The sequence below is a fragment of the Nelumbo nucifera genome, chromosome 4, assembly GCF_055504915.1.
Source record: "Nelumbo nucifera cultivar China Antique chromosome 4, China Antique-T2T, whole genome shotgun sequence".
NCBI classification, from domain to species: domain Eukaryota; kingdom Viridiplantae; phylum Streptophyta; class Magnoliopsida; order Proteales; family Nelumbonaceae; genus Nelumbo; species Nelumbo nucifera.
In genome coordinates this window covers 61,767,689-61,791,232 of record NC_142652.1, presented here as the reverse complement: position 1 = coordinate 61,791,232, position 23,544 = coordinate 61,767,689, and the positions used below count along the sequence as shown (strand labels likewise).

Here is a 23,544-nt window from a genome sequence, read left to right as displayed (position 1 = left end):
CACTCACCATCTCCTTGCCTGGACCATCTGGAGGGGTAGAAGGCATCTGGTCAGCTGACCGGTTCTCCTGTCTAAAGCTAGAACTGGTGTCACTAGTCATGGCATGGTTGGCCCACGTCGAGGGTGAACCATGTAAGTCATAGCAGTAGTTAATAGTATGTCCATCCAAACCACAATGAGTACACCTCCGTGGACCCGAGCCACGTCCTCTACCACGAGCTCCCCCTGAATCTCTGCCTCCAGTACGACCACCACCACGGATATGTGTAGATCCACCACTACCACTCCGGCCATACACTGGACCACTACTGCCACCACGGCCAGGCTGGGCTCCTCGAGCCCCACTTCTGCCACCTTGTCCTCTCGACAATACAAATGCTGATTTATCTGAGATATTAGAGTTTTCCATAGATCCAATGGAAGTCCTCCAAAGACGAGCAAACACCTCCTCTAAAGATGGAAGGGCAGATCCTCCTAGCATCTGGGCTCGTACTGGTTCATACTCAGACTTCAGCCCCACCAGAAATCGAGTCACATCAAGCTGCTCTCGCTGTTGCTGTTGAACCTTGACATCAGAAGTGAGAGGGTGATAGACATTTAGCTCATTACGGATATTTCTCATACTGGCATAGTACTCCTCAAGGCTCTGATTTCCCTGTTGTAGAGTGAAGAATTCCTGATACAGTTGATATACCCTAGTTGTATTATCCTGACCAGAATACAATTTCTTAGCATAATCCCACACCTCTTTGGTTGTGTCAAGAAACATGAAGTTCACACTGATTCTGGGTTCCATACTGTTCCACAACCATGTGATAATCTGTGCATCTTCCTGTTCCCAGTCTTCATACTCCAGAGAATTAGTGGGGGGTTTCTCCTCTCTTATGTGCTTTACCTTCTTCTTCGCCTTCAGAAAAACCTCTACAGACTTGGCCCAAGGGACATAATTTTCTCCATTCAGTTCAATGGAGGTCATTTGGACATTCAGGTAGCCAGTAGATATCATCACACTAGGTTTACTATCACTGTTATCTGCCATTGCCGAATTCCCTTATCACTGAATCCTGAGCACTACACACTGCACACTGCACACAGACACTTCACCGAAATCTGCACACTGATTTCAGCAATAACAAAGGCTGAAAGCCGTACTTGTAACACCACAAACCCTACTCTACAGCTACCGGAAGTTTCACCATTAAGAAAACACTACTTCCCTTCGAATCACACACAAACCAGCATAAACCCTAGCATACTGCAATTTGAAAACCCATCATACGATCTGTACCACACCTCTCATGTGTTCCATAACAGAAAATATGCATAAAAAAAACTCCCTACCTCATCGCCTGAAGGCCAACCACACGAAGGAATGAAACACCACTGCACCACATGCACCAGCCCTACATTAATTAGGGGAGGGCTTAGAAACCACAGCAACCAATCACCAACGACACCACCGGAGGCATAGAAACCTCCAAGGGAAGAGGGCGATCACTCCTTTTCAGCCCTTTTCCCAGTCTCCAACCAACGGCTGAGAAATCCAAGAGAAACCCTAGTTCAAATGCGTAGAAAACAGAATTCTAGCAGGTCTGATTTGTTTGATGTTGCTCTGATACCATGTTAAAGTTCGGCCTGCCCTAGAAGTCTGTTTTGTTTGTTAGCTGAAAGGTAAAGTAAACAGCAAGAAGGAAGAGAGAAAAGAAGAAGGAAGAAAGAGGAAGGAGAAGAGAAAAAGTCTGGTTCGAAATTAGGAAAAGTCAACCCTAGTTTCGGCCAGACCAGTTATTATATTATTAATGTAATTTGAAAAGACATAAATGCCCTTATTTAAGTAAGAGGCACTCGAACTAACATAATAGTACACATCAGCACTCTCAATAGGTACAAAGACCGAAATACCCCTTCACTAACAAGATCCTTAGCGGGGGTCAAAACCTAGGTATGTTGGAACAGTCTAAAAATTCATCTGAGTGAGTGATCATAGTGACAGGATCGGCCCCTTTGTCGGACAAAGGTAATGGTCGGGGATGCACTCTCTCTGATGGAAACCAAACTGCCGGCAGTTGATTTCAATCGTTGGAATTTGTTTTGCAAAATTTATATATATGATATATAGATATGTACGGTTTCAAAATGTTTGCAAATGGTTTTAATTCCCAGGATCCATGTGAGTAGAGAGTGCAGCATTGTTCCTTGCAGCCGAGGGAGAGGTCCTCTCTTGTCGGGCAGTGCTTGATCATTATGGGCTGAGAGGTTAAGTGTAAGGCCATTTAGGGTAATACCTAATGGGCTAATCTTGCATCTGCCCACAATCCCTGGGTTTTTATAAGATGGCTTGGCCCAGGGACCACTTAGTGTAAGTGTTGGGCCCATAGAGTCCATGTGATGGGCTCAAGGGGTTCACTGGGCTTCCCAGTGAATTCGGCTACACCTTGTAACAAAGGCTGGGCCGAACCCATGTGGCTGATGTGTAGATCAATGCTTGGGTCCCACACCATACAAAGAAGCCCAACTGGGCAGCAGATTGGAAATTAATTGAGCACTTAACACTTATTAGGCCTAAAGCCCATTTCGAACTGGGACTGATATGATCACCCACTTAAAAGGTGGATCTGAGATTAGGGTTAGCTGATAGGATTTGGTTTTCACCCTATCCACTCTTAGAGACCAAAATTCAAATGAGATTTGAATCTGGTAACCTCCTGATAAGATCAGGAGTATGCTAACCTAATCTACAGATAGGATTAAGATTATCCCTTATCCAAATACAGATTTGGATTGGGATAACTCCTAATTGGATTAGGAGGTTTCTTAATCAAAAAGAAAGAGGAGAAACCCTAATTCGAATTACAAGAATTCGAACCCAAGGGATTTCGCAGATACCCACCTGCATTCTGAAGATTAGATCTCAGAAACCCTAGAGAAGAAAAGCTGTTCGCCACCTTCTCTAGGTTTCTCCTCCAGCAGCCGCCGCCTTCCACCTACCAGTTCGATCTCTCTGAGAGGGAAAGATCAAGAAAGAGTTCTTGATATCAATCTTTACTGAAAGGCTGATTCAGTTCGGTGCTCATTGTTTCCAGAGAATTCTTGCGAAGGATTCAGTGCGTAGGACGCACTCTGCTGGTTCTGTTTCACAGTTGCTGTGTCATCTTCAGCAGGAGCAGATCTTGGACCTCTCTTTGGGCGTGAACACCGACGTTGGGAGATACTGATTCTCCGTATTAGGTATAACCCTCCCCTTTGCTTTTGGTTCAGATCTGGTTCGGTTCTGGTTCAAGGAGATCCTTGAATATTGTATTCTAAAATCTAGGAATATGATTCCCAGTTGGAAGAAAGGGAGGAAATTTTTGAAATTCGCCCACCCATTCCGCAACCTTTTTGGCGTCCATACGATGGATCCTACCATTCTTTCATATGTGTGTAGGTAGGTATGTATAAACATATATTTTATTAATAAATAATGTATAATTATGTTCTATATAGACCGGTCAATGATACCCAAAAATTCGAGGCCCGACATGACGTTCGTTTCAATTACCACGAATTTGGATGGGATTCGAATGTTGCAATCTATATCTAATTAATAATCAGATCAGATTCGGATTTGATTCCATCTAATCCAATTATAATATAATATTTATTGATTTTAATATATGAATTTTATATAATTATATTTAAAATTATAAAAAATATATTCTATATAATTTTTTTAATTTTTCTGATATTTTAAAAATTAAATTGGGGTTAGATTAAATCCGAATTTTATCCGAACCCATTAGGATTCAAATTCGAATATGAGGTCTTCAAATCCAATTAAATTTCGGATCGAATTCAGATGTAGGTAGTAGTTGGGTTGGATGCAGATTTTGCTAAATCCAATCCGAGTCTGATCCAATTACAACCCTAGTTCTATATGTGACATATGTATTATTTTATATTTTTTAATTATGTTTCAAATTTTTTATTTGTAAAACAATATTAAAAATTGCAATTTGAGGCCAAAAAGGGTTTTTTTTAGCAAAAACAACCGGGCAAGGCTCCTATTGCATCTTGGGACGCATAGATATCAAAAAGTTACCAAAAAGAAAAAAAAACTCCTCAATCGGACATTGGAGTGCAAAGTTATGGCCTCCAAAAGTTTACATACACAGTTAGTGAGCAACCCGTGACCCGACCACTAGGTCGAATGGGTCAATAGTCCAACCATCCAAGTTTGACAACTTTTTACCAAGTCAACAGTTTTCAACGGTCCACCAGGTTGAATGGTTTTTGACCAAGTCAACAGTTTTCAACCGTCCACCGTTTTTTACTAAAACCAGACCCAGAATCTTGGCTAAGTGATGGTTCAAGCAGTTCAACCACAGGTCAACGGCGGCTTAAAAACACTGCATAAGAAAACTAATAAAATAATAACATAGTAAAATAAAATTGATTAATTATAATTTAAAATATTAAAAACGAACCTACAAAACACCGTAACTAACACTGGAGCTATAGTAGTTGAGGCCACGAGAAGAACCTATGGCCTCTATTTTGGACTAGGTGAAAACCACAATATGGTGGGGTTCAAACCACGCCACACCACAACTGAATGGTTGAATTAGGTGTGGCGTGATTTGAAACCCAATATAGCATGGTTTCACCACGCTTCTGAATACCGCCTAAATGTTCCTATCTATATCCCTATACTCCCCCTCAAGTTGGAAGTAAATATTGAGCATTCCCAACCTGCATAAATCTGTCTCCATCTTAACTTTAGTGACTGCTTGGTGAGGAGACCGGCAAGTTGCATATTAGAGGCAATATATGGCAAGCACACTTCTTAAGAGGCAACGCCCTAATAAAGTGTCGATCCACCTCAATATGTTTTTTGTCCTGCCATGTTGTACTGGGTTATGGGCAATATTAATGGCAGCTTGATTGTCACAATACAACATTAAGTGCTTCTCATATTCAATTCAAGTTCTTCAAGTAAGGATCTCAACCATAATACTTCTGCCACTCCATGAGCCATGGATCTGTATTCTGCTTAAGCACTTGAACGAGCAACTACATTTTGTTTCTTACACTGCCATGAAACCAGATTTCCTCCAACAAAGGCAGAATATCCAGAGATAGACCTCCCATCATCTACACATCCAACCAATCCGCATCAGTGTACAATCTTCATATGACCATTATTTTTGAAGAGTATTCCACGACCTGGACAACTTGTTGAGATAGGCTAGAATCCTCTCAACAGCCAACAAATGAGTGATTCTTGGATGCATGTACTAGCTAACAACACCAACAACATAAGAAATGCCAGGCCGAGTCAAACAAGGATACAAAAGTTTCCCTACCAGCCATTGATACATGGTATTGTTGTCAAAAGGCTCACCCCCTTTTGCACTTATCTTATGATTCAATTCAATAGGAGTATCTATAGGTTTAACCCCCAATTTTTCTATTTCCTCCAAAAGGTCAAGGACAAATTTCCTTTGAGAAATGAAAATACCATGTTTAGATCTGGCCACCTCAATTCCCAAAAAATACCAAAGATAACTTAAGTCTTTCACCTCAAACTCTTTATGAAGTAATTATTTGAGGGAATTAATGTCATCAACATCATTGCATGTTACCACAATGTCATCTGCATATACAACAATAACTGTCAAGGAAGAACCACTTCTCTTGATAAAAAGAGTATGATATGAGTGGACCTACACATAGCCAAATTTCTCAAGAGCAAGTCTAAAGCTGTCAAACCAAGCCCTTGGAGTTTGCTTTAAAACATGCAATGCTTTCTTTAGTCTACAAACTTTCTTGCTTGGATTTGTATCATAGAAACCAGGGGTAATTCCATATACACTTCTTCCTGTAAATTACCATTTAGGAAGGCATTTTTGACATCCATTTGTAACATAAGCCATGAAAACTTTGCAGCCAGGAACAACAAAACTCTAATAGTGCTCATCTTAGCAACTGGTGCAAAAGTCTTAGAGTAATCAATCCTATAGGTTTGTGTGTAATCTTTTTGCAACAAGACATGCTTTATATCTTTCAACTAACCCATCTTCATTATGCTTTAGAGTGAACACCCATCTGCACCCAACTAGTTTTTTTTTTCCTTTAGGGTGATCAACCAATTCCCATGTGTCATTTTTAATAAGTGCATTCGTTTCCTACTTCATTGCATTCTTCCACTCAAACACAGACAAAGCTTCCTATACAGTTTTAGGAATGGATATAGTAAAAAAAAGGATGTCAAATAGGATTTATAGGATGGTGAAAGGTGATCATGCAAAAGAAACTGAGATATGTAATGGGCAGTGGATGTGATGCATCACCATTTCCCCCTACGAACTATAATGGGAAGGTCAGATCATCAGTAGAAGGAACAACTCTATGGTGGTAGACTCAGGAATAGGAGGTGAAGCTGTAGTATTTGAATCCAGTGCCGCAAAGGAAACTAGAACTGGCCTGGGCTGATGAAGAGTACCAAAATCAACTCGCCTCTACCTCCTATGAAAAATCCGCAACTCCTTACATTTCTAAAAATGATCCTCATGACACAATTCCTTTTCAAGGACAGGAATAGGACCTAGAGCTTCAAGAACAGACACACACCTCTCATCTCTCTCCTCCTAAGATGAAACTCTTGGATAATAAGAAACATCCTTAAAAAATGTGACATCCATAGACACAAATCAAAAGCCAGAAATCGGGTCATAACAACAATATCCCTTTTGATTTTGTGCATAACCAATAAATATGCATTTGGTAGCTTTAGGATCAAATTTAGAACGATGAGGCCCCAAAATCTAAACAAACAAGTGCACGCAAAGACTTTAAGAGGGATGGTAAACAAGTCTTTCTCAAGATACAATAAAGTGAAATTGCACCCCCCCCCCCCCAAAAAAAAAAAACCGTATAGGGCAACCTCAAGGATGTGTCTATTCTTTCTCTCAGCTACCCCATTCTGTTAAGGGGTATGAGGATAGGTGCTCTGGTGAATAACTCCATACTCAAAGAAGTACAAGTTCAAGGATTTAGTGAAGTACTCCTTGGCATTATCAAATATGAAAGCTTTGATTCTAACTCCAAACTGAGTGAGAACCATTTGGTGGAAGGCACGGGTCAAAATAGGAACCTCATCATGGGAAGGCATAAGATAAACCCAAGAGAAACGAGAATAATCAACAAAAAATAACAAGAGATACTTGTATCCCCCCATAGCAATGATATGATATGGTTCCCAAACATCAATATGTACAACTTCAAAAGGAGTAATGCTTCTTTTATTACTTAAAATACAGATTGGTCTACAATGTTTTACCAACTCACAACTCTTACACTTTAGACTGGACACTTGAATTGATTCAAATAAAATAGGAAACAAACTCCTTAAGGACCCAAAAGACAAATGAACCAACCAATTATGCCAGAGCACAATCTAACTCACAAACTGAAAGAAAAAAGACTTTCCAACTCCTTTATTTCTTCCAAGTGGATGCTCAAGCAAGTAGATTCCATTCACCTCATGGCCAGTCCCCAATCACCTTATTTATCACCAGATCCTGGGAAACACAATGATTAGGGAAAAAGGTCGCTAAAGAATTCTGATTTTTAGTAATGCTACTAACAAAAAGTAGGTTATTACTAAGTTTGGGCACATGTAAAGCTGATGATAAAGTAAGGGCATCGCATACTCTAATGTCTCCCTTGCCAAAGATGGGAATAAGAGAGCCATCAGAAATAGAGACTTTGTGTCTACCAAAGGACAAATGATAAGAAGAAAGCAGCGAGACTACATTTAGACTAGTCATATGGTCAGAGGCACCCAAATCTACTATCCAAACAAGATTAGTGTTACCTAGAGTTGAGGCATGATAGGAAATAACTCTTGTATTTGAATGCACAAAAGCTTATGTGAAAGTAAGAAGGTGGAACATCTATGGTAGTGGCTACATTTGCATTTCCCTTCTTATTTTTAATTCTTGAAGGAGTACTGAGGATGAAGGTTCCAACTTCCAACAAGTCGCTTTAGTTTGACTAGGTTTTTTGCAATAATCACAGACCACCTCCCTTTTCTCTTCCTTCAAATGTGAGTTTGTCCTTCAAATCTGATATAAAACTGATAAAAGAAATAAGAAAAAGTGTGTGAGAAAGAAAGGTTACAGCAAAATAGAAGAAGATGGAGAAGAAGAAGAGAGTTCGATGGTTCTCTCTCTCCCTTTACTAATCTTTTATTAACCTTAATTAATCATGCTAATTATAGTCTGCCCTTTAAGTGGGAAGCCAGCAAAGTAGTAACTTAAAAGAACTTAAAAAGAGGTTAACAGGCCCATTAACACATAAAACATATATAACATTACTCAAACACAAAAGAAATATTAGGGCCCATTCAGCCCAGTCTCCCTACACTCCCCCTTAAGCTAAGCATAGATGTCAATCATGCCCAGCTTGCTTATATGGTGTGTTAGCTTTCCTTTTGGAACACCTTTGGTCAAAACATCAACCAACTGCTCTTTTGAAGCAATAAATGGCAAGCAGACTTCCCCTGAAGCAACTTTCTCCCTTATGAAATGTCTATCAACCTCTATGTGCTTAGTTTTGTCATGTTGAACAGGATTATGTGCAATATTAATAGTTGTCTGGTTGTCACAGTAGAGCATCATTGGCTTTTCATAGTCAATATCCAACTCTCCCAAAAGTGATCTCAACCACAATAATTCTGACACTCCATGTGTCATTGCCCAGTACTTTGCTTCAACTAAGGATTTGACATCTACAAACTATTTCTTATTTCTCCATGAGACAATGTTCTCTGTCACTAAGGCATAATATCCTGAGGTGGATCTCCTATCATCAATACATCGGCTCAGTCAGCATCAGTGTATGCCTCTAGCTTCATGTGTCCATACTTGGCAAACATAATACCTTTCTGATGAGAATAAAATTTGTCATATCTTTATCCCTCAATATTCAGTATTTTACACTTAATTGGTACCTAATTGGACTCATTACTCTTGTATTTCGATTCAAGGCAAACAAGAAGGCGATTGGAAGAAAACAAGGCTAATCGGATGTTTTTGCACAGTTTCGGCACCGATCAGTGATATGGGCATAACTCTCAATTCCGGACTCCGATTTGGACATTTCAAGAAGCACTGGAAAGATAAGGAAAAAACCCACAACTTTTATGTTTTGGGTTTTGGCAGAATCGGTCCGCATCGAAGACGAATTCGGGCCCAAAGTCAGAGTAATTTCGCAGCAAAACCCATTTCATAAGCTGAAGCCCATTTCGCAGAAGAGTCTTGAAGCAAGCCCGAATTGTTAAAGAAGCCCAGTTCGAATTCAAAATCCAAGAGTCCCATTAGAATAGAAGTTGAATGTAATCTCAATAAAAGAGTTTTATCAGATTTAAATTCTCAAATTGTAATCCTAGAAAGATAAGAAATAAGAGTTAGATAGGATAAGTTCAAATTAGATTAGGACTTTCCAGTTTGAGGATAATCTCCTTAAGGGAGTTGGAGAGCAGCCCTCTCCCCAAACCTATATAAAGGGGGGGCAGACCAGCACCCAAGGCATCAATTCCTCCAAGAGAGCTTCAGTCTTCAGAGAGAGAAATCAACAACCAAGGAGGAAGAAGCAAGAGTTCGCCCCCCTTTCTCATCTAGAAGCTGCGTTTTCATCATGAAGTGTCTGTAAGTTTTTATTTCTGGTTGAAGGGTTAGGGAAGCCTTGATTCTGTAATATTGTGAGATCTAATTGATTTTTATTTTAGTTCATTGTTTATGGGTATTCATATGTTTTCTGCTAATTAACTGTGAGGATTATTTTTGTTGATTAAGCAAGAAGGGCCCCTTCCTCATTCAATGGGAATAATCTATGGCCGATTGAACCTCCAGTTTCGTATATGATTGGTAGGTTCGATCATGGTGGCAACTAACATAAATTGATTGCAAAAAAGTTTTTGATCTATGTTAGGAAAATATATGATCTGGTTTAAACGATCCGAGCTTGTGAGATCGCTGACCAGAATTGGGTCTCTCCCCTCTTAATGCTATTAATAGGTTAAATCCTAAGAGCTTGTTTAGGACTGCCTATTAATAAGGGAAGCAATCAAAGAGCTTGTTTTGGTTGTCGAATAATAATAGAGGCTGGTTGTTAGAGCTTGTTAATAGCTATAACCAATTTATTCATAAACATATGAATCTATCTTTGCATCAAGGATCAATGCTACGAATCAAAGCTAAACTTATCCCTTCAATCGGAAATTTTCTCCCATCGATTTAATCTTTTGTTTTCTGTTATTTACTCGTTTTCCTTAGCTTTACAAATCCCCCTTAATCCATCTACTTGGAAATAAATCCACCCAATCCCTGTGGAGAACGACCTTGCTCATCACTATCTGCAAATTATTAACCCAGAGCAAGAATATTTATCTTTGGTTGGGTTCGGCACCCACCACTTTCCCCGGAGTACCTTTCAAGTAGCACAAAACTTTTTCTACAACTGCTAAATGTGTATCTTTGGGAGAATGCATAAACTGACTAATAAGGCTTACTACATAAGAAATATCTGGTCGAGTCATGCAGAGTCATGCATAAGAAATATCTTACACTAATGTCCTGCCAAGTTGGTTGGGGTAGCTTGTCTCAGCTGCCAGGGTTAGACCCGAAGCACATGTAGTGTGGGTTTGCTTGAAACTCTGAACCGGACCAATTTCCAGTTATGCCCTGGACCTTGGAGACAGATGGGCAAAACTGGAAAGTTACACCTAACCCCTAGACTCGATTATGGCACTACACTAGGTGTTGGATTGGGTTGTCTTTGATATGCCAATCAGTGAGATCCTTAGCGGGGTCAAAACCTGGGTATGTTGGGGCAGTTTGAGAATTCACTTGAGTGGGTGATCATAGTGATAGAATCAGCCCCTTTGTCGGACAAAGTGAACGATTGGGGACAACACTCTCTCTGATGGAAACCTAAACTGCCAGCAGTTGATTACGAACTTGTTTGAGATTTGTTTTGCAAAATATATTTATATAGAGATATATATTATGTTTTTATGAAAAAGGTTTGCAAAGGTTTTAATTCTCGGGATCCATCCAAGCAGAGAGTGTGACACTGTACCTTGCAGCCGAGGGAGAGGTCCTCTCTTGTCGGGCAGTGTTTGATCATTATGGGCTGAGAGGTTAAGTGTAAGACCATTGAGGGCTTTTATACCTGATGGACTAATCTCACTTAAGACCATAGTCCTTGGGCCTTCATAAGGTGGTTGGATCCAAGGACCATTTAGAGTAAATGTTGGGCCCATTAAGAGCCCATACTGATGGACTCAGGGGTTCACTACAGTGAATTCGGCCAAGCCTTGTGACAGAGGCTAGGCTGAACCCATATGGCTTTTGTAAAGATCAATGTTAGGGTCACACGGCATACAAAGAGAGCCAAACTAGCCAACAATTAAAAGGGATAGTGAGCCCACTTTCTTAATGGGCCTTAAGCCCAAATATGGGTATGGATCTGGGTTTGGATTAGTAGATAAGATAAGGGGATATGCCTTGTCACTTAAAGAGTCCATATCCAAATAAAGATTTGGATCAGGAAACTCCTAATCAGGTTAGGAGGATAACTCCTTAAGATCTATTTAAACAGAGGAGGGCGAACTGCAAAAAGGTTACACACATTCGTTTTGCTTTCAGTTCTCCCTCTCCTTTCTGCTCTTGCCGCCATATACCCTGTTTGAACTCCATTCTTGGACTGATCAAGATTGGATCTTGATACTGGTTTTTTGAAGAAAAATCAGTTCTGAATCCGTGCTCATCATCCCTTGCTTGATCCTTGCTGAAGGATTGCAGTTCTTGGTGAAGGACTGTATTGTTGATCGTGCTTCATCTCAAGCTGCGCCATCTTTAGTGGAGGCAGGATTTGGTACACTCTTTGGGCGTGAACACCTACTTTGGGAGCTACATTTGTGGACTCCATATCAGGTATATCCCTCTTTTTATTTTGGTTCCAGATCTGGTCCGGTTTGTTTCAAGAATGACCCTTGAAAAATGCAGTTTTTCTAAAACTGGGAATACGATTTCTGGAAGGGAGAAAGAAAATTTTTGAAATTTCGCCTAGCCACCCTGCATGGTTCGGCCATCCATATGATGGATCTCCCTTCCCTTTAGATACCATCCTTAGATCTAGTAACTTTAATTCCCAAAAAGTATCTGAGATCCCCCAAATCTTTTATCTCAAATTCAATGTTAAGAAATCTTTTGAGCTTAATCACTTCCTGAGTGCCATTACCCGTAACCACAATGTCATCAACATAAACAATCAGAAAAATCACCAAAGAGTTACTTCTCTTCAAAAACAAAGTATGGTCAGATTGAGTCTATGTATAACCAAAAGAAACTAGGGCAGCTCTGAATCTCTCAAACCAGGCTCTAGGGGACTGTTTGAGACCATAAAGAGATTTGTTCAATTTACACACCTTCCTTTGCATTTCCTTTCCATACATCCCTAGAGGTAAAGACATAGACCTCTTCATGTAGGTCTCCATTCAAGAAGGCATTTTTTTACATCAAACTGGTAAAGGGGCCAATCAAAAGTAGCAGCTAAAGACAACAAAACTTGAACTAAAGTCATTTTAACCACAGGAGAAAAAGTCTCAAGGTAATCAATACCATACATCTAAGTGTAACCCTTAGCAATCAATCGAACCTTAAACCTCTCAATAGTGCCATCAGAATGATATTTGATAGTAAATACCCATTTACAACCCACTAGTTCCTTCCCTTCAAGCAAATCCACAATATCCCAGGTATGGCTCTTATGCAAAGCATCTAGCTCAGTCATCATAGAATCCCTTCATTCAGGTTTGGACAAGGCTTTTGGTATAGACCTGGGAATCACATGGGTAGAAACAAAGGCAAGAAAAGAATAATAGGTAGGGGATAGAAGGATGTAGGACAAATATTTAGAGATACAATGTGATGTACACTTATGCTTACCTTTGCAAAGGGCAATAGGAAGGTCAAGGTCTAGAAGGTAATAGGTGGGTCAACGGAAGGTTGACTTGTTACCTCAGTAGTGATAGGAGGTGCAAGAGGCTCTGATGAAGGAGTGAAAACGGCTTGCCCATGCCTGAATCTTTGTCTATAGTACCACCTTTGGAGAACAGGATGTGAGGAAAATATAGGAGGATGAGCTGGGGGAGGAGGGGGAGCAAGAACATGTGAGGTGAACATAATGGAAGGAGAGGCAACAAAAGAAGATGACTCAGCAGAAAACTCAAAAGGAACTGGAAGAGGAATAACTGGAGAGTGGAGACATAGCAAATGGTTCCTTAGAATGCTCCCCCTCATGAGGAATACCAAAGAAAAGAATAGACTCAGCAAAAGTGACATCCCTAGAGACAAAGCGGGCGCCACGAACCAAATTAAAACAACAATACCCCTTCTGTGTAGAGGCATATCCTAGAAAAATGCACTTATGTGCCTTTGGCTCAAATTTGTATCTCTGATGATTATGAACATGGGACATAGTAGGTGCACCCAAAAACTTGGAGAGGAAGAGAAAAGAGATCCTCATCCAAAAAGAGAAGGCTAAACGGGGTCTTGAAACCTAGAACTTTGAAAGGCATAGGGTTAATCAAAAAAGTGGTAGTAAGGACAGCATCCCTCCAAAATTTAATAAGAACATGAAATACAAAAAGGAGGCATCTAGCAACCTCAACCACATGGCGGCTCTTCCTTTCCTCTACTTCATCCCAGGGTCTAATGAGATAAATCCAAATATAGCGAAAATAATCATCAATAAAGAGAATAAAATATTTGTAACCCCCATAGTAAGCAAATAACATGGCCCCCACACATCAGTGCACAATATGAAAAGGAGAATAAAATCTTTTATTGCTTACTGAATAAGAATGTCTACAATGCTTCGCAAGTTCACAAGACTCACAATGAAGCTCGATAAAGACACTTTCTTAAACATATCAGGAAACAAATGACTCAAAGTAGAAAAAGGTAAATGACCAAACCGTAAATGACATAACATGACTATCAATAGACAAAACAACTCCAAAGCAACTCTATTAGGTGGTCCAAGACTCCTAGCAGGTGTGTCCAGCAAGCATATTCCATTCACCTCATGGCCACTTCCAATCGTCCTTTGGGATTTTAGGTCCTGAAAAACACAATGGATAGGAAAAAAAGGTTAACAGATAAACAATTAACAAATAAAAGGTTGGTATTAAGCTTGGGGACATGAAGAGCAGAGGATAAAACAAGGGTGTCAGAGGCCTTGATATCTCCTTTGCCAGAGATGGGAGCAAGAGACCCATTAGCAAGGGATATCTTCTCTCTACCAGAGAGGAGATGCTATGAATAAAAGAGATTAGATAAACTAGTCATATGGTCTGATACACCAGAATCAATAATCTAAGGGAGTTTATGATTACTTGAAATCATAGCATGATTTGTAGAAGCACGAGTACTTGAGTGAGCAAATGTGGATGATGAGGTATTTCCTGAAGGGTTGGATGCTGAAACAGTGGTCTCCAAGTGATTAAGTAACTTCCTGTACCTTTCAAACTCTGCCTTTACTGCTGCCAGCTGCTCCATAGCTGATCTTTCTTCACTTTCCTTGTTTCCACCCTCAAACACTATGGCAACATTAGCATTCTTAGGCTTCCCAGTCTGACCATTCTTCTTAAAGTTGTTATAGTTATTGTTCCGAAACCTGTTCGAGAGAAGATCTGGATCAAGTGTCCAACAAGTGTCCTTAGTATGCTTCGGCTTCTTGCTGTATTCACATATCACTTCCTTCTTCTTAGTTGGCCCCTTTGGCTTTATTCCAGCATGTAAAAAGTGTTCTGTAGATGGTCCCTGTAATTGTACTTGCCGCCTACTCTCTTCACTACTTACCATGGCATATGCTTGAGCCAGAGTGACCTTATCTTTGGCTAAGATGTTTTGCTTAGTAATGTTGAACTCAGGGTTGAGTCCTGTGAGAAACTCAAACACCCTATTTCGTTCCACCAGTTTTCTAAATGTCTTTGCATCTTTAGTACTCTCCCACACAACTGTCTCCATAAGATCAATTTCCTACCATTGTGATTTCAACATAGAGTAGTAAATTGCTACACTCTTCTCCCCCTGTCTCAGATTTTTCACATCACTCTTCAACTTATAGGCTCTTGCAACATTTAACTTTTGTGAATAAGTTTCTGTAACACTATCCCAAATCTCCTTGGCTGAGGTCATCTAGAGGTAATGCTGCCTTATATGGGTCTGCATAGAGTTGACCAACCACCCAATCACTGTGTACTTCTCCTACATCCATTTCTCATATGCAGGGTCCGTCTCTACAGGTTTCACTTTACTACCTGTAAGATACCCTAGTTTACCTTTACTGCAAACATAAGTCTATATGGATTGTGCCCAAGCTAGATAATTGGTTCCATCTAGTTTATTGTGGTCACATCAATCAAAAAGGAATCTACCAGACCAACCTCGAATACCGGCATCTATTTCATTTCACTTCCATATTGCTCCATTGATCAAACGAAAATCAAAAAACTAGTTTTTCAGTCTTTATGGACCTAATCGAGGTCAATACAATACCTGGAGATTAAAAAACTAGGGTTTCACTGCACCTAGTGTCAGGGAGGAAGAGAGAAGCAGCCACTCCTACCAAAGCTTCCCAACCTCCTTCAAATCTCAACCACACACTTTTGAGGATCAAAATACACCTCCCAAGCCCTGAGCACCACACCCAATCCTTCTCCTTAACCTATAACTTGAAATCTCTCTAGCCAGCTAAGGTTTTGGACAAAAAAACTATAGCTTCAATTTCTGGCAATTTTTTGCCAGATTCTAACTCTACGAACTAGGCAAATAGTCCTCTGACTGATCAGCAATTTATCTCTCCATACACTCTTATAATCGAAGGGTGTATGGGAAAAAAAGAAAAAGAAAAGTGGAGGAAGAAATGCTCTGATACCAAGATGTGAGTCTGTCCTTCAAATCTGATATAAAACTAACGAAAGAAATAAGAAAAAGTGAGAGAGAAAGAAAGGTTACAGCAGAATAGAAGAAGAAGATGGAGAAGAAGAGAGTTTGATGGTTCTCTCTCCCTCCCTTCACTAATCTTTTATTAACCTTAATTAATCATGCTAATTACAAGTCTACCCTTTAAGTGGGTGGCCAGCAAAGTAGTAACTTAAAAGAACTTAAAAAGAGGTTAACAGGCCCATTAACACATAAAACAGATATAACATTACTTAAACGTAAAAGAAATATTAGAGCCCATTTGGCCTAGTCTCTCTACACCTTCCTTACCTCTCTCTCCTTATCACCACCATGCTTCTACTTCATAGCTACTAAGGCTGAGTCAATTTGGGAATTTTGTAGCATAACTTTCCTTCTACTCTCCTCACTATGCACCAAAGAATAGGCTTGAGGCAAGGTAACACTTTCCCAAGTGAGAAGTTGTTGTCTCACAATATCATATTCAGAATTCAGCCCCACTAAAAATTCAAAAACCGTATTTCTTTCCATCAATTTGTTATACACTGTTGCATCCTTTTGACTTTACCATTCAATTGTTTCCAAGTGATCAATTTCATGCCATAAAGACTTCACAGTTGAGAGTTAAATCGACACAAGTTTCTCCCCTTGTTTCAGATTTACCACTTCAGTTTTTAGCTCATAAGCCCTGGCTACACCAAACTCTAAAGTTGCATTTAACCATGATTTAGGGCTTTCTCTCTTAGAGGGTGTAGTCCAGTGTTGACATAAGTAGTTAGCCATGATGAAACCAGAAATTGACCATGATGACTTCAATTAGTGAAGAATGAAACTCATACTTTGATACCAAGCTTTTGATTTTAAGATGATTGTTGAGTGATTTAGTGAAACAAAGTAAAAGAAAAGGAGGAAATAATAGAGAACGAAAAGAAGAAAAGAATGGGAGGAAAAAAGTTTGAGCCTTACACCCATCTCACTAGGCTTTATATTAAAAAACATAAATTAAGAAAACTAGTGAAGAGGTATATGCTGCATGTGTACCAATAAACAAAAATTATTGATTAGGTTTTAAACATATTGCAAATGATGGCAATTGCATTGATGTGAAGTTGCTTGCAAATTTTGGCATTTGTATAGTATAGATACCCATAATTAATGATTGACAAAAACACCCTATGATATCACTTAAATATCTGAAAAATAACCATTATCAATTCCCAAGGGATCCTGTCTCATACGCTAAGCAATAAGCATGTTACAAATATAACATGATTTTCATCTAATAAGAGCATGCTCAAGGAAAAGACACTTCCAAAGGAGGCTATCATTGAACATGATGGAAAAGACACTTAGGATGGCATCAAGAAATGGTGGCAATATGTAGCTCACCGTCTTCAACTAGACTTCTTATCTCCATGGATTCGTGCACACCAGAATAACCAAATTAAATTAAACTTTGATGGGTGTAGTATGGGCAATCTAGTTACGTCTGGCATAGGGACAGTGTTTAGAAATTCCTACAGGCTACAGGGAGATTCAACAAGAGTAAAAGTAATAGCTGTTCTACAGGGATTGAGACTGTTAAGATCCCTAAATTTTATGAATATATTGCTGGAAGGGGACTTCAAGGTGGTAGTGGACTGACTAAAGAATAACACCCAAGGTTAAAGCAATATCAACACATCATAAGAGAAATTAGATATTTGTCAAGAGACCTGGATACTAAATCAGTAAATAACTTGGCTGATGCAATGACCAAACAAGGAGTAAATAGGGTTCAGTTTTTTTCCCTTTCTTTTTTTTTTTTTTTTTTTGGGGGGGGGATGATGTTCCAATGATCAATGTAAATTGACAAAAATGAGGTTAGGTAGCTAAGTTTAGCATGACAAATTGGGTTCTTCCTTGCTATTCAACCATTAATAACAACAAAATTAAAAGGCAAATTCAATTCAAGTCGATTGCTTTCAAGTATAGTGAATGGGACCATGTCTACATGCAAAATATAAATAATCCAATAGTTTATTACGACAACCAAGGAAATTAAAAAAAAAATTGAATATTTGACACAAGAAAGAAAAGATTAGATTATTACAATGACAAGAGGCATAAAGGAGTGAGGTTGTACCTGGCCAAGTGCTTGCAGACACAGTGCTCGTAATATTCCTTCATTAAGGTCTATAGGAAGAGTTCTCCTACAGTTGCAGCAGTTGTCACAGTAGTTAACATAACAATGTGAAGTGTGACAGTGACTGTAACAACATACCTAAACCCAATAATCTTGTAAATTTAAGAAGTGTCAACCCTGTTCCAACAATACAACAATAATAGACAAACCTAAGTTCAGGGGGCAACTGGGGGATAACATAATTGACAGCATAATCCAAATATCCAGCTGCCTTCAATAAAACATCTATGGAAGTTCGTCTGCTCTCTGCTCAAAAAACATAACATAGTTTATAACATGACCAGCAGAATCAAGCAAAGTGACATGAGGAAGGTAAGAAATTTGAAGAACAAACTCCCACTAGAACAACTAAGCACCATGCATACACCCAAATGGATAGCACAGTTAACAGGATGATCCATGGGTAAGACCGTAAGAGTAGAAATGAACGTGCAAAGTATTTATTAAGTATAAAATTATCAACACAGAAACTTATTCAGTTAGTTATGAGTTTCTCTTGCAACTAGAAAAGCTTGAAAAACTACATAGCAAGACTCATATAAGGATAGCATGTATCTAAAACAATTTGAGAGCTCCCCGTTGCTTTTCAACATAGCATAAACCTAGTTGCACATAACATCAATGGATCTCATATGCTGATTGAATAAAAAGTGTTGGGATGAAGGTTATTGCCCAATTGGCTAACTTTTGAATTGTAAATAAAAACTCCAAATCCAGCTTATCAAAAAAAAAAAGTTCAATAATTCAAGCTACCAAAGCAGGGGAGGAAAAATCCTAGTTGAAAGTAAATAAATAGTGAGAGTATATGAATATGGAGGATATTTTCCTTTGGTTAACTTTTGAATTGCAAATACAAACTCCAAATCCAGCTTATCAAAAAAAAATGCTCTAGAATTCAACCTACCAAAGAAGGGGAGGAAAAATCCTAGTTGAAAGTAAATAAATAGTGAAAATATATGAATATGAAGGATATTAACCTTTAAACAAGAGAATATGAAGAGGCCATAGTCCCTATTACTCCTTTCTACATAGAAAGGTTTGGATTTAAGATTGAATACTCAACTTATCTAGCCTAGAATATATGCACAACCATCCAATCTGCAGAGCAATAAAGGACAGGTTCTAACCCTAAAGATTATGATTTGTCTATGTATTGAAGAAGAGATTTTCCAAAATATTTACTGTGGAAAGAAAATTGCAAGCTATGCAAATGGAACAAAGGCAAGTTTAAACTTTAGCCCCCTAAAAAAAGTAATAGGAACCACCAGGCTAAAGTTCTAGATTCATTGAAAGGATAGAACCAACTCAATGAATAAATTCATGAAATTGTCTTTTTATCAGACTAGTCTAACATACATAACAATATTTAACAGTAGATAGGCCTGCAGTAAATACCCACCTTCTGATACTTTTGGCTGATAACCATCAGCAGATGTTTTAGGAAGAAGCAATAAATTGACCTGTGATAATGATATCATTGCCATCAAATGTAAAACCGACAATACCTCATACCATGCATTTGACATGGTTGTTTCCTGGAGAGAAAATATATATAAATAAGGATTGGTATCATAGCTAAAGTTCATCAAATTTTAAGAAACTGAGTGAAAGATAACTAAAAGAAAGAAAGAAAAAGAAAAAGCAATTGTAAGGTGCCAAAGAATGCATTAAATCCACTTATCCTACCTCTGCATCATCCTCCTGGTTAACCCAAATAAACTGCACTTTATGTTGCAAGTGGCTTCCTGTGCAGCAATAGTTAACATTAGGATTTCAATTAAATATAGGAAATATTATTCGTATTCTTATATTGAGTTACCATCTTTAACTAGTCCCAGCAGAACTGGCAAGTAATCCTCAAGAGCCTGTTGAAGATCAGCCAATGTTGAACCACCTATAGAACAATTCCATCATTGTGGTTATGCATATATTTTTCAGCCATAACTAAAATAACCTGAGGTTTCTAAAGAACTAAACAAACCATGCTGTGTGGCTGTTCTTCTTGTTTTCATTGCAGTTGGTGCTTCTTGGCCAGCCATGACAACTGTTCGAGTTCTAAGAGCAGAAAGACGCTCCACTAAGCCCTTAGACAATATACCACCAAGTGGCTGAGAGAAATCCACAGGTTTAGGAATCCGTAATCCAGGCACAAACACAGCCACCTCCCCCACATTTCCTGGCCGTCTTCTATTTCCTCCTGAATCTTTTGGTGTTGATACAAAGCATCCCATATCCTGCAACCTATTTCTGCCAGCAAAAATAAAACAAAATTGAATTTCCTGGAAAATATAAAGCCTCCGCAAGTTAGATGAAATGCATCAGAATGAACCTTGCTCACATGATCTAAGGGTTACCAGAAAACAGAATTCCATTATATAATTCACAAGAAGAGTTACAAGGGTAAAACCCCAAAACTCGGAGATGACAACAGTCACGAGTAAAGTAGAAAACTTTGAAGTGAAACAAGACACGAAGAGGGTTAATTTATTGTCAACCAACAGGGCAGTACACTACTCACGAGTGAAATTGTATAGAATGTTACTAAAACCCTCTAAAACTTTCAAGAAACAACAAATAATTCTATATACTTGATCTTTCATTTCTTGGTTTCCTTCATTTTCTTTTTTCTTGCACTAGTGAACTCTTCCCTTGTATAATGAGGAAGCAAATACATGAAAGATAGATCCTCTCACCAGTTTCAGTAGGTGAATTCAACCATCAAAATGTCTCTGAATCTCTGCACAAATTTCTCATGAATAAGCGAAATGAGAAAAGAGAAAAATTGAAAACAAATGAATCACAAGGAATATATGACAGGGAAACTTTTCTTTCTGTATTTATTATTTATCTCCCAAAATTGCTTTTTCACAACGAAAGTGAAATACAGGTAAGTTGCATATTGACCCAACATCAAAGCAACAAACAACCCATGCGTCCAACATCAGAACACCGAAACTTGAAACTTGAAAGATGAAAGTAAAGGTAAAACAATTCTGTTGAAGAAAAAAAAAGAACCAGAAAAGTTAGATAAGCAGATCGGAAACTCCTTTTAATTGTTAAAAGAATAAGATTCCAAAGTAAATAAAGCAAAACCGAAACTCCGAAATTCGCATAAGAATGCCAGTCGAGGATCTTAAATGAATTCATACAAGCAACCAAATAAGAAACGTAATGCTTTGTGTTTCCTGAATCACAGATCCGACCAAGTTTTCATCATGAAAGTGAAGATGCTTCGACCTCCAGAGAAAACATTAACTTAGTGATCAGAACAGAAAACAACGACAACTGAACATTTCAGTTCAAAACGGGTGGATGAAATTTAACAAAAACGGAAATGAAAAGAAACTGTTTCTATACATTCCGAGAAATATAAAATTCAGCTTAAAGACTGAGAATTCACGAATTCAATTGTCACAAATTCCACAACATAAGAAGAAAAAAAATCTTTTAAAATGAGCTAAAACAAAACTGGAAATCCTTCAAAAGGAGCTAAAAACCAGTAAACTTAGGCCATAAAAAGCGGAAACCAAAGCTGATCGATCTGCAAAATTTGAAGCAACAGAGCAAGGAAATAATGAATTTAGCAGCTGCATCCACTCATTTCTCTCATTTTTACTACTAAAAACCGATCTCATCTATCGAAATTCCCTTAGGAAAGAAACCTTGTCACACCTTCACTGCAACTCCAGAACCAAAAAGTTGCATCAATTCTTCCTTCAACGTAAATTCAACGGCTTTAGCAAGCATACTCCGAACCTCAAAAAAAATGCATAATTAGCTCAAAACGCAGAAAACGAACTCTCCAAACTCTTCAAACTGAACAATCCTACAAAACTTCCCCATCGCAAACCTCAAAAACGGAGATTTACAGAGCAACGCAACAACTCGAGGAGATAAAAAAAGGAAAAAACAAATAGTCTCCGAAGCTTCAACGTAGATTTGAATTATTTATTACGAGATTTTCGTCTTGGTGTTAAATAGCGTCCAAATGGCGCCCAAGAATTAGCTTTTTAAAGAGCTCATTTTTTCTGAATTTTTATTTTCTTTTTCTTCCCTTTACCTTTTGCTAGATTTTCTCCCTCGGGTTCTGAGAAACCCACAAAGCGTCTCCTCTTCTTTACAAAAATGGAAAGACAAAGATCTTGTATTCTTGTGCGAGTAAATGCTTTTTAACTTGGGATAACATATAAAAACATCCCTGAAGTTTCTGATATTCATAATAATTCCCCTGTAGTTTCACAAAAATCTTTGGTTACCTCCCTTTCATGTTTAATTATCCTTACAACTTATTAAAGCATTTTTCAATATAATTCAAAATGATAAATTTATTACTTTAGACTTTACTGAGGTGGCCTTTGATAAATCTAAAATCTGAAATTTGAATTTGAAAAATTAAAAAGATATTAAAAGTGTCTGAAATTTGAAAAAGAGATATAGTTGTTTTTTACTTTATAGAGACTCTAAATAAAGAAGGTTGTTTGTGTTGGATCAAACCTTCAACATCTGAAATTTATTGATTTTACTATTTTACCCCTAAAATAGGTTATTTGGTAATTTTGAGTTCAATATATATTATTTCATAAAAAAGAATTTACTAATTCAAAATAATATTAAAAAATATGAGTAAATTATAAAAAAAAAATTATTAAAATAAGAATAAATTTGAAAAATACATATCAATTTATAAATTAAAATAAATTATTATAAGTTAAAATAATAGTGAAAATAGTAATAAAGACCATGAAACAATAAAAAAATAATAATTATCAAATTAATATCTTAAAAATATTAAATAATTAATAATTAAAATAAGAATAAAATTGGAAAAAAACCATTGCTACTACTGATTATCAAATTAATATCTTAAAAATATTAAATTATTAAATAATTAATAATTAAAATAAGAATAAATTGGAAAAAAACCATTGCTACTACTGAGAGTTGTAGCAACGGTGGCAGGAAGACAAGGGAGAGAGAGAGAGAGAGAGAGAGAGAACATTTCAAATCTAAAAAAACATTTCAGATGCAAATACCAAATGAGCATGGCATCTGAAAAGCAGATATTTCAGACTTCAAAGGTCTGAAAAGTATTATCAAATGCCACCTGATTCTATCGCTTTCATAGAGTAAAATTACTTTAATTTGAGAATTATTTTAATTAAAAGTAAAAAAAATAGTTTAAGGGTATTTTAATAATTTTTCATATGATTTGTTAGATATAAGAGTAAAATGGGTACTTTAAAAAATCTAATGCAATTGGTGAATCTTTTTCCATCCAAAATAATAACAAAAGGGATGTAACCGCAGGTTTTTTAAGGGGTTTTACAAATAGCTCACAGAAAA

General features: G+C 37.8%; 1 protein-coding gene across 3 annotated transcripts in view; it reads right to left on the bottom strand.

Moving 5' to 3' along the window:
• The window catches only part of LOC104590772 (uncharacterized), a 49,788-nt gene extending 27,428 nt beyond the window's left edge, over window positions 1-22,360 (bottom strand). The window contains exons 1-8 of one of the 3 annotated variants that reach the window (XM_010249517.3): window positions 22,262-22,360; window positions 20,895-20,938; window positions 20,183-20,448; window positions 20,021-20,095; window positions 19,888-19,946; window positions 19,601-19,736; window positions 18,351-18,447; window positions 18,142-18,208 (exon numbers count right to left, since the gene is read on the bottom strand). In XM_010249517.3, the coding sequence (XP_010247819.1) occupies window positions 18,142-18,208; window positions 18,351-18,447; window positions 19,601-19,736; window positions 19,888-19,946; window positions 20,021-20,095; window positions 20,183-20,432 (684 nt within the window). In that variant the 5' untranslated portion in view covers window positions 20,433-20,448; window positions 20,895-20,938; window positions 22,262-22,360. Of the gene's footprint in view, window positions 1-18,141; window positions 18,209-18,350; window positions 18,448-19,600; window positions 19,737-19,887; window positions 19,947-20,020; window positions 20,096-20,182; window positions 20,449-20,894; window positions 20,939-21,873; window positions 22,184-22,261 lie in introns of those variants that run through there. The other 2 variants (XM_010249516.3, XM_088903040.1) reach the window with 2 other exon arrangements.
• Window positions 22,361-23,544: the final 1,184 nt, after the last annotated feature.